Here is a 12,630-nt window from a genome sequence, read left to right on the forward strand (position 1 = left end):
TGCACCTGTAGGGCGTAAAGTGAATTAATTTAACACGATATTCCCCGGAGTTAGTGCTTTATTTTGAGGAAGTACAGCTCTGAAGCAGTGGCCAAGGTTTGTCTCTTTCTATTGCTGAGCCCTGCTGTCTAAAAATGAAGCCTCCTCCTGTGAGGGTAATTGCCACTACAGCCTACCATACGATATCCTCATTTGGATGTAGATCCCTCATCGCTTATTGCATTTAGCCCTTCCCCGAACTAGTCTACTATTTATCACAGGTCACAACATTGGGTCTACTCCCGCATAATCTATCCTAATGTCATACACTATGAACAACGCCTACCTCCTTGATCCCCCCCTTTTCTATTATAGCCCCACCCATCCCTTCCCCTCCCTCCCTATCTTATTCCTTACTTCCTGTTCCTTGTGTACCCCATCCCCCTCCCCCTTCCCTCTGTTCTGTGCAGTTTTCCTTTGCAAATGGCACAGATGTACTTGTCATAACAAAAGACCCCCGCGAATATGTTACGCTGTAACTTACTGACATTGCTATGTTCTTCTTTAACTTTCAATAAAGAATTACGAAACAAAAAAATAAAATAAAGCCTCACTCAGAGAAATAGTGGGATAAATGAATTAACTCTACGCCTTGCAGACGCATAAAACAGGCGCTCGGCTCTGCGCTGCACCAGTGAAGCAGTGGCTTACATAGGCACCCGGAGCCCCCGCGGTGTGTGGGATGCCCCGAGCTTGAGGGGCGCCCCTCAGCATAGTGCTCTGGCCTGATAGCTCCTGATTGAGTGAGGGGGGGTCCATGCACCTTGCAGGGTGGGGGGTGGAGGGGGTTCAAGTTTTGTTGTGCCACTGCACACTGGCGTAACGAAAATTGAGGGGACCTCCCTGCACATACAAAGAGGGGCCCCCTCCAGGCTCAATCTGGAGCTCTCTGGCCAGAGTGCAGTGCCGAGGGGGCCCCCGCACCACGGGGGCTGCGAGACCTGTGTTACGCCTCTGCCATTGCAGTGAAGCACACGTGATACAGCCCATTATGTTTTTTGTTTCCAAATCTTTTTAAAGGCCTTGTTTTGCCATGCTCCTTGTGAGGGGGTAGACCCCCTTCGATGTCCGCACCCTCTTTTAGTAACCCTGCCACTGCATCTTCTCACCCTGTTTCTCTAGGAGTCGCAGCCTCCGGACCCCTGCGAACATGTTCATCATTAACCTGGCCATCGCCGACTTCCTCATGTCCATCACTCAGGCTCCTGTTTTCTTTACTACGAGTCTTCACAAGCGGTGGATATTTGGGGAGAAAGGTGTGTATATAAGAATCCATTAGGTCTTTGACATCTGTGTTTGATCTGTGATGGTAACACATTTGTAGACCTGCAAAATGCCTATGAAATTGAGAATTTTTTTTCTCCTGAATTTACATATTTTATCAAACTCACAGTCACTCACAAAGAAAGGTCTGTCTATAAGATAAAGAAACTGAGACTGTCATCGTGAAATCCACAGGTGCATTTTGGTTACACATAAATAAGTGTACTTGGAACATACCTTCACTCAGCATTTAGCTGTCGCTGTACGTTGGTCATCAGATCTTAACGTGATCTTGTTAAATGCCTGGTCATTTTGGCTCATTTCTAAGGGCAAGTTGAAATTCAACACAATAGGCAGTTCAGAGAAAAGCATATAGAAAAGTTAATGTTCAAAATAGAAGGGATAAGTAAGCAAAGTGTGTGAACAGTTTGATCTACAACGTTTTATATTAGAAAAAAATCATAGTATTCCCACGTTTTGTGTATGGTTCATTGGATTTGAATTTGCCAATCAACCAGCAAGATGAATAAAATATCTTGGAGGAACAAGAGAGGGTACCACTGCATTTCTACTTGCTTCTACACTTGCAGTCCAGCCATTTTCTGACAGTTCAGTGACCATATGAGGTTAGTAGGAGTCTTACAGCAAGTTATGGTAATGGACACCGTGATGGACCCTGTCACCATCAAAGCCAGATACCTCATCCTCCAACCACACTACCCTTTCTACCCTGCATCCTCTACCTCTAGGTCTCTTTTCCCTCTTCCCTGCACATCGTGCCCCTCTCTCCTGCCCATTTTTGCCATGACACCTGTATGTTGCTTCACCCCCTGCTATCTGTTACCAACCGTCCAAGTTCTTCTGTTTATTATCCTCAGCCCCCCTGCTTGTCTTTATGTCTCTTTCTCTCTTGTCTGATTGTCCCTCTTTCCTCCCAAACCATATCTCTATTTCTCTGCCTCTCTTCCACTGCTCTTTTCCTTCCCGGCCTCTCTTCACCCACTTGTCTCTTCTGTCAACTCCATCACCCTATTCTTGCCTCCTTACCCCATCCTTATTGCCGCTTTACTCCTCATCGGATTTGCTTCTATCCTCTTATCTTTCCTCTCTGCAGCAATTTCTCATTTCCGTTTGCCTTCTTTTTCTAGTGCTCTTCATCGACCATCCAACCGTCATCACTTCTTTGTTTCTCAATTAATCTTTTCCCTAGTTCTGTTTTTCCCTATTTCTGTCTTTTGCCTATTTCTGTACCTTTTTGTACCTCTCCGCCTAGCTTGTTAAGACCACAGCTATTTTCTCCAACCTCCTTCCATGTCTCACCCCCACCTGTATTTCTCCTCTTGTCCACTACCTATTTCACATTTTTATATCACCTCCACACCTTTCTTATTATTTCCGTCCCCTACCTCTATTCTTTCTCCCGCCTGCCTCTTCTACTATTATGCTTCTATTCTTCTTGGTCTCGCTCTCTAGTTTCTTCTTCACAGCACTTTTGTTTCCTATCTTTTTCCTACCCCTTTCACTACTTCTCCAATCTCTTGTCTCTTTTCCTTGACTGATGCTCTTTGTAACTTCTGCTGTTTCCTTGTCTTTTCCTTGCTTTTCCTCGAATTCGCCCCGCCACCACATTATTTTGAATGTCTCTATTCACTGACTCTTTCATCCCTCTGCGCTGCCCTGTCCCACACTTCCTTGTCTCTCTTGCCTCCTCTTCAGCATCTTTATTTCACCATCTCCTCTGGATCGCTTCCTCCATTCTGGCCCCCCTACCTTCCAACATCTTGTGCTGGTAGTCGCGTTCAGGGACTTTGCTGTGGCATTGCCTCTGTGTGACTTTCACCCTTCGATCAGCTGCACTCGAGACTTTGGCTTATAACTCTATGAATGTGCTTGGGCTGAAAAACTCTGCCTCCCTTCCAACACATGCAACACAGGTACGCAAAAAGAAAGGCAGTGATGAACATGCACGGATATACCGCGCTGACGGCTCACCTTTGATTAAGGAGGTTTTACTTGCTTATTTTTTTTATCTACTGCTTGGAGATTCACAGACATAGAATATTAAACTATCTGTGGTATGGTTGGAAGTGGGAGAGCAGTGGAAATGACAATGGCTTTCTGTATAGTCCCTTGCTCTTTTGTTTTCATAGAAAAGTGCGGTCATAGAGGGAGAGAGCACAACACATGAAAAATGTCCATCCTTGCATTTTATGCTTTTCAAAGGGGGAAGTAGGTAATAAGAGCGCGACACACACCTGTTTTTATTTTCCAACTGACTTCGATTTAAAGACAGTTCAGATTTTAACACCTAATTAAATTTGTAACCATGAAGCTTCTTTTGCCCCAAAAATAGTTTCTGCGTAATGTTGAGAAACACCTTTTTCCCTTGTCGAAGAGAGGAGCTGCAAAAAAACGGACATTATTATTACCCACAGGCTCCTGCAACCTTTTTGGAATTTGGAGAGACACTACTATTATTCCCCTATTCATATGTACTCATGTTGGCCTTTGTAACCTGCAACATGGGATATAATTCTGGCTTCAGCATGTGTATTAAAAGCATGTCATTCTGAGCAACCTCCAGTCTCTCAAATGTAATTGTAAATATGTGTCAAAATGTGTGTAATGTAAACAAAGAGCTGTTTAGTGTACAGTCTAGCACAGTTCCAAGTAAATATCCCCACCCCATCACGTTCTGTTTTTTTTTTAAACTGTTTCAACTGGACTCCACACACATCACATCTAAGGTCAGCTACTCAAATTTGAGATGTTCCTGCTCACAGAAAAAAAGTTCCTCTAGAACCAATTAAGGGGAATGGGAGCTATGAACTGTGTGTTGTTACTGGCTCTGTAGTTAGCAACGCTACAGTCTAACTCAGATTCCTGATTACATATGTTGTGGTTAATAATCCTATAAATTAATGTCAACAAGAATGTTTACTTTTCAAAGCACCCCCCCCCCCCAATTGATAGGCGTCACCCCCTACCCTCATATTTAAACGGTCTTCCTATGCCACATCAAGCTTGTCACGCCATCTTTTCAGCTGAATACAAAGCAGTGATTGGTCAGCCTTCCAATCTCCCTGAGATCCACGCCTGCTGTCACTTCTGGTATTGTTGAGATGAGACGGCAAAGATACACACTCTGGAAATTGAGTATGGAGCTATATTCTATCTGCAAACTGCAGTTTGATGATTTAGGCACCTGGGGCTTCATTACAAGTGGCCTGGAATAATACTTGTTATTTCTGTCCACTGGATGTACCAATGCCAAGGGTCCTGATAATTCCGTGATGGTCTAATAACCGGGATTATACATTTTTAGGGAATATCATGTGGACATCAGATTTAACTCCTTTTAAGGGTCCTTTGACCTCTTGCTGACGGCTCCAATTCATTCAGTTTTGTAAAGGCATGGTGTGCAGTGCGCCAATGTCACAGCAAAGCAAAGTGAAAGAAGATAGCATTAATGGCATCGTCCCCTTTCAATTTTCCCTTTTCCCTTTGATGGGTGGCATGGGGGTGGGATTTTAGAAAGACCACTAGACACCAGTGATTTATGGATGGTGGAAAATATAAGGGTAGAGTGGCCTACGCTGGTGTTAGGTCATGCCCCCACCCTAGGTGGCCCATATGGTCTTGCTGTTCTCTAGGGGGGTGGTTAGGGGGGGTTTGTCCCAGTCTATCTTCCCCAAAGGTGGGGGGGGGGGGGGTAGAAAGACCACTAGACTCACTAGAGATTTTATTTTTGGGTGGAGCGACTGTTGGATCAAGGGCCATTGCTCCATCCCACCCAAGAAGATACTGTTTTACTACCACCCTGGTGGGGCACATTGGGTGGTTTTCTCCCAACCTGCCCCTATGGGAGGTAGAATGCTCACTAGACACCAGGGTTTTCTGCATGGCGGAACACAAAAGGGTTAGGGTGGCCTGTGCTGGCATTGTGCCATGCCCCACTTCTGAAGCATCAGTCAATATCTTTATGCCTACCCAGGTGGCAGATAGGAGGTTTTGCCCCAATCTGCATCCCTCATGGGGGTACAAAGCCCACTAGACCCCAGGGTGTTATTTTTCTTGGGGTGGGCTGTGGGTCAAGGGCCATTACCCCTTGATACTGAGTGCAATAGATACTCAGGACAATACGTTTGTTCTACCCGCCCCCCCAGGATGGCAGATTGGGTGGTTTGCTCCCAGTCTGTCCTGCCAGGGGGTAGCCAGCCCACTAGATACCAGGGTTTTCCACAAGGCGGCCAACAAGAATGATGGAGAGGCCTACGATGGAATCGGCCAATGCCTCCACTCCAGAAGAGGCATGCAGTCTTAATGCCCTCCTGAGGGGCATGTTGTAGTATTTGACCCCAAACCGCCGCCCCCAAAGAGAGAGGTCGAAATTACCAGGGTAGAAAGCAAGCGGGGGCAGCCCACCCTGGCACAGGGCCATGCCTCCATCCCAAAAGGGGCATTCAGGCTTTCTGCCTACCATTGGGGAAGATAGGAGGTTTTGCCCCAAATCTGCCCCCTGGAGCAGTAGAAACCCCAATACACACATGATATTTCTTTTTTCAGGGCCAGGGGAGCAGCCCCTTGGGCAAGGGTCAGTGCTGAGCTGCCCCTCCCACAGGCAATACAGTCTTTCCGCTACCATTGAGTACACAAAAACATATTCATGCAGCTTGAGAACAGCGCTTTTGCTGTTGGCAAAAGGAAAATATATTTCTCTGATTTATTCAGAGGATGAGCTGAAAAGATATTTCTCATAAGCTGTACAATTAGAGAAATCAGGGCATGGCCAATCATTTTTCCTTAGATTTCTTCATCAGTGCCTCTTCAAACTATATTTCTCTTTCATGGAAATATATAGGTTAAATATAATAATCCTTAAAACAAAACTCCATGTTCTCTTTCTTTTCTGATAATCAATTTAAATTCTAAATGAAAGTCTAGCACACATTTTCCTGTTCATGAGTACTTCTGAGACACATACTAGGCATTTATGTCTTTTTTTAAATTGTGAAATACCAGGTGATGGTACTGCCAGTTCTGCCTCTCTTTATATTTATAATAATTTATTGTTGATGGACTCAGCATGTCATCATCCATGTGATACCTGCTATTCATAGTGGGTCGCAAATTGTGACCTACTCGTTAAATTTCATGAGGTAGTTTGAATTGCGACCCACTACGAATCAAGTTTTTTCGGAACCAACCTTTTAGTATATAGATCTATTCACAAAAGCAGAATGGATTCGATAAAAGTTGGTGCGCAGTTTGCAAGCATTTTTACTGAATTCATTCTTAGTACATCAGGCCCCAAGTTTATGAATCGGTCAGTGAGGTTCTGTATGCATTAATACATAAGTGGATGAACAAGGGCATGGAAGGATGAATGGGAGGAAGGCGCATGCTCGAGGTTCTTCACTGGATGGATGCCCTGCACTGCCAGCCCCCATCTAATGTGCCTACTACAGGACTCCCTGCAGTCTCTGACCCTCTTCACCAAAGCCTGTTCCAGGCTCTAACAAACGATTCACTACCTGGTGCCATTACACAGCGTCAAGGAAGGAACAACAGTGGCATAGCAAGAGGGGGCGGGGCGGTCCGTCCTGAGCGGCACAAGGTTTGGAGGGGGGGTGGGGGGGGGCTCCCCCAGCTCTTCAATACAGCTGCAGCGGGGCGGCAAACACAGAAACTGCCCCAGGCAGTCTAAGGTCTAGCTACGCCACTGAGGCCTATCACCTCTAAATTATATGAGGCTTGGCCGTATCATCTGTGCACTCCACCCTTTACCTTTACAGAGAAGCTGACATGCTACCTCTTTCACTCATCAGTCACCCTGATTATTGAGGCAACTGTCAGATAAAAGTCTGTTGTAAACACCCTTCTGTGCCCTATTCCCTAAATCTGACACTGACCTGACACCATCACAGTTCATCCTGTCAGTGGTTCACAGGATACTTCAGTATTTCCCAGGCCATGCCCTGCTCAAAGAGTGACACTCTTAACCTGACACAGACACAGCCACCCCCTCCCTGGGTAAGGTCAGGGAGCATGTCAACCTCAGTGACTGAAGGAGGGTGGAAAGTCTGGGGTCTGCAGTGGCCTGTGTGCTCCGAGTGGGTGGCTGTGACTTTGTCAGGGGGAGAGTGTCACTCTTCAAGCAGGACATACCCTATGAAATCCTGCAGTACCCGGTAAATCACTGGAAGGGTGAACTGTGATAGTGTCAGATCAGCGTCAGGCATAAATAGTGCTCCAGCTGTGTAAACCACCATCACACTGAAGGAACTGACATGATCCCTGATGCTGAATCGAGCCTCCCTCTGCTCTCTCTCTGCTCTTCACAAATTCCTTCTCACAGGTCGTTGCACAGAGGCCATTGCTGCAAACCCCTGGTGTGCCCATCACCCTCATCCTGACAGAGGCTGTCACACCTCCTGACACTGCGCATACTGTATCACTGGCACTAAGCTACACTTAGTAGATGAGCCCTAACTGGGGTGAAAACGGTCCTGGGTTGCTCATGTTCTGTTTAAGGGAGGACCTGGACTGACAGCTTGGGCTGGACTGTTCCCACTAGAGCAGGATAAAGACGGATTTGCATATGGCTGGGTCCAAGCTGAGGTGGCATGGTGTGTTAAATAGCAATGGATTGGGATGTGCCCCAAGTAGTTACCCGTGGCTTAGAATAATTGAAGCAATCCACACATCGCTTTTTTGCGCACTTTAGTGTGTCACCCTAAGTGGAATGGGTGTGCCCAGATGTGGTTCCTGCACACACTGTGTCACTGGAACCAAGCTACACAGGGCTGATGAGTCCTAACTAGGAGGAAACTGGTCCTGGTTTGCTTGTGTTACGGTTCATGGAGGGCCTGGCCTGGCAGTTTGGGTTGGACTATTTCCACTGGAGCAGGGTCAAGACTGTTTTGCATATAGCTGGGTCCAAACTAAGGTGGCATGGTGGGCACACAATGACGGATTGGGATACAGTCTGAGAAATTACCAGTGGCTGAGATTAATTCTAGCATTCCATCCATCACTTTTTTGTATATTTTACAGAGCAGACCCAGGAATCTATCGCTCATGACTGATCATGTGGAGTTATAAGTTCCCTGCTGTGCTCAATCCCTCAGCCAATAACAAGCTGATACACCTTTGATCTCTGACATGACCATGCCTCTGCCAATTTATTTCTGCTCATCTGGTACAGGCACCTAGGGCTGTATTACAATAAGTACTTAGGGGGAGCAATGGGTGTTTGCGCCCACTTTTCTCTCCCCTAGGGCACTTTGGTATTACAGAAGGGGGCAGAGATGCTTGTGCGTCCCCTTCAGTAATAGCAATAGTGCTGGTGCACTTCAAGCGCCAGTGCTACCAACATGGGACGCTCCCTCATTTGCATAGGGGCGTGCCCTATGCAAACAAGGGGATTCCTCGGCCCCTGCAACATATTACAGATGCTGGCACAGAGGCAAAGATGCTCTCGGGGGCGCACTCACAGTGCCCCCTGAGAGCAGCTCTTTGGAGGGAAGAAAGGGGGTCCCATGGACCCCCCAGACATCCCCTTGCAGGCGGGTGCAGTCACTGATCGCTAATCCCCTTTCCTGTCTGCACTGTGAAAACACGGGGCGGCTGTAAGCAGCTGCAGCGTGTTTTCGCATGAATGCGCTGCGCTGGGGGCAGTGCGAGTTCGCGGCTGCTCTGGGGGCAGTGCGAGTTCGCGGCTGCCCGGAGGCAGCGCATTCACCATAATGGGGTGCATTGTCATTATTTGCACCAGGCGCACCTTTTAAAAGGTGCGCCATGTGCAAACAATGACAATGCATAAAACGGCCCCTGTTGTGCCCTCCACACTAATCCTAACAGAGACTGACCCGCTCCATGGCATTGACTTGACCTTTGCTTGTGCCATATACCTGCTACTCACAGGAACTTCTGGACTTAAGTTGTGCCCCTTGCTTCTTACCTGTGCATAAAGTCAAACTCACTCCCTCACACTGACCCAACATAAAACATCTCTCTTCTCTCTGCTCAAAGTCCCTTCCTGTAATGCACCACACTGCTACTCACTTTATACTCCAGAAAGAGACCGCTGAGCCATAATCAGATTCTAGAAGTCCTCTAGGTCAATCTTTCAATGGTTCCCTGCCATAACCCACATCCAGTGCCAGATTCCAGATATCCATCTGGTCTAGCACTCAGTTCACCATAGAAATGACCCACAGACTGTGTCCTACTCAAAACACTGTACCTGCTGCACACACTTCAGCAAACAGATCGCTTCCAAGAGAGATAAGTGACCACTTCCAGATCAACATGGTGTTCGCCACTGAGGTAGCAGCAGATGTTTCTACAATTGAGTGAGTGTGGCATTTATTATGTGTTATTTCTGTTAGGTGTCTGTTATGGGAGGGAGAAGTATGACATATACTACATGCCTTATTTATAGGTTATGGTGTTAAGACTATTGCTCACAGAGTACATTGTTCATGGAATGGGGAATGAGAATGTTATGAGGTAATGGAATGTTAGGGGGAGAAAGTTGAAGGAGAGCTGTTGGTGAGAGGTGGCTGAAGTGCCTGTAAATAAAGACTTGTCTCACCTCTCCTCTTGTCCTGGCTTCAGTACTGATGGACACCACAGTGAGCCAACTTATTATGAGTGAATCAGTCTTTCTGACACCCCCCCACATGATTTGACAGTATTGCGAGCAAACACCTCTTAGTACTATGCTGCAGCCTATCAATTACTATAAAATAGCTTTCAACATGCCTTTTCCTCCATTGATATATTAAGATTAGTAGGCAAAGTACACGTTGGACCTGATTCAGAAGGTGAGGCATGTGTGGAAGGCAATGTCTCAAAATGGCCATCATGAAAAAAAGATATCTTTAAATTTAAAGTGCTGTATCAATGAAATTAATCTGCTTATGATAGGAGAGCACACTCCATGATCCATGTTTCAGCATGACAACTCCATTACTCACTCAAAACCACTGGTAACAACTAAAAGAAATGTAAATTCATGTGCATATCTAACAGCTGCATATATATTTTTTCTTTTCAACATGAAGAGCTTAGTCAGACAAAGAAAGCCCTTTCCAGCAAAACCAGAACCATGCATAAGATGTATCTGCATAAAAGGTTTGAGGTAATTTCTTGATGTGTCTGTGAGGATAAAATCCTCTGGGACTTTGAATGGGGTATGTACCTTTTGTGCCCTTTGCCCCAATAGCTTTGCCCTTTTGATCAATCTATATGAATCTGTCCAATACTAACCTTGAGTGGACTAAAATTTTCATAGACATTCTTGAAATGAGACTAAGTTATGAGGCCAAACCTAATGGTGAAAAAAATGAATCTTCTTTAAATGGTAAGGGATCTAAACCATGAGAAACAACCCACGCTTACTAACTGTAACATATAATGTGGAGTAATATGAAGAAGAAGGGTAATCCAATGTGCCAAGTAGGAACTTGTATCAATGCATATACAAGTAACAATGGTTCACCACAGACTCATTCTAGTTTATTACATATGAGATTCTTTAGTAATATAATTACTAATGCAATAAATGAGGGAAAACGCTAGCCAGGAAACAGATATGGTAAACAGGTATGGAATAGGATAGGATAGGATAGCCACTTATAAGCGCGAACGAATGCCGAAGTGTGTATCAAATTGATTATGCCCTTGTAATGATTACAAATAAAAATAAGGCCGAGAGTCAAAATCTTAAGAAATAGATTAGATTTTTTATGAAAATGTAATAAACTGTACAGTACATCCAGAATGGTGGACTCAGACTTGCTTTACAAAGTGGTTTGCTTTGTGTTAGACCTGACAGCCTCAGGGTGGTCTTTCCCCAACTTTCTGCCTGCCTGCCTCCCTCCATTTGCTGACCAACCTTTTGCTGGCTTTAGGACTCTGTGCACTTTATCACTAACATCCAGTGCTAAAGTTCTTGTGCTCTTCCCCAAAGCATGGTAAAATTGGCTTAACCCCAATTATCATATTTGATTTACTTATAAGTCCCTATTACAGTCCGCTATGTGCGCCCAGACCCTGTATATTAAATGCTACTAGTGGGCCTACAGCATTCATTGTGTTTAGTAGCCCTCTAACCATGGCTCAGGCCTCCCATTGGAGAGCCTGTATATGCAGTTTTACAATGCCACTTCTACCTGGCAAGGTAAACCTCTTGCCAGGCCTACATCTTCCCTTTTTATACATATAAGCCACCCTAAGGTAGGCCCTGTATGACCCCAGTGCAGGGTGAAATGTATTTAAAAGGCAGGACATGTACGTATACGTTTTACATGCCTTGGTAGAGAAAAACTCAGAATTTCATTTTTTGCTGCTGCAAGGCCTATCTTTCCTATAGGATAGCATTTGGATTACCTTATTACATCTTTTAAGTGCAATTCCCAATTGTGGAGAGGTAACCTTTCAAGTTTGGTGTCACTGGACTCACAATTTAAATTCACAACTTATGGTGGAGCTAGATTTTCAGTTACTGTTTACCAAATTCTAATTTTAGAAAGTTGGCATTTGCTTACTTTAGCCATTTGGTGCCTTCTGTCTGTCACTTTTCAGTCTGGGATGGGTGACAGCTGGGCTTTGTGTATTCCCTCTAGACAGCCACACACAAAGGAAGCTTAGGTGGGCCTGAATGAGCCATCCTGGGTGATGGGAGGGAGGAGCTGGGCAAAACCTCACACTTACACCGAATAGGCAGTGTCCTGTCCATACGCAAAGGGCTGCATGCCCCCAGGACTCTGAAGCCAGGGCAGGAAGGGAGGACCTCTGTGCACTTCAAAGCCTTTTTTGACCACACCACCCCCACTTCAAAGGCATGACTGGGTATAAGTACTGGACCCCTGACACCATGACTTCAGTACACATTTGAACTTGTGAACACTCTGTCAGGAAGAAGAACTGCTGTGTTGCTGAAAGGTCTGCTACTCTGCTGGACTGCTGATTTGCTGGACTCTTGCCTTTCTGAGCTTCCCTGCTTCCTGCTGTTCTCCTGTATGGGTGAGAAGGACTGGACCTGCATCACTCGAACCCAGAGTGACTCCAAGGGCTTGCTAGCTTGCTTCCTGTTCTAATTCTCAGGGACATCAAAGACTCCAATCCATCGTGCTACAGGACCTGGACTCTGCTGAAGAGCACATTGACAGGCTAGTTGCTGCCAAATTCCTCAGTACTTTTGCTTTGACATCAGGGTAATGGCAGATTGCTTTGACTGAGGGGGCCAAAGATAGGTCAGCATTTTCAACCCCAGAGGGACACTACCAATTACGGGTGATATCCTTTGGCTTGAAAAAT

General features: G+C 45.7%; 1 protein-coding gene across 1 annotated transcript in view; it reads left to right on the plus strand.

The window, feature by feature from the left end:
• The window catches only part of OPN4 (opsin 4), a 1,042,115-nt gene that overhangs the window by 419,641 nt on the left and 609,844 nt on the right, over nt 1-12,630 (plus strand). The window contains exon 3 of the mRNA XM_085615055.1: nt 1,162-1,295. Coding sequence (XP_085471181.1) covers nt 1,162-1,295 — 134 coding nt within the window. The remainder of the gene's footprint in view (nt 1-1,161; nt 1,296-12,630) is intronic.

Source organism: Triturus cristatus, chromosome 1_2, assembly GCF_964204655.1.
Source record: "Triturus cristatus chromosome 1_2, aTriCri1.1, whole genome shotgun sequence".
Taxonomy (NCBI): domain Eukaryota; kingdom Metazoa; phylum Chordata; class Amphibia; order Caudata; family Salamandridae; genus Triturus; species Triturus cristatus.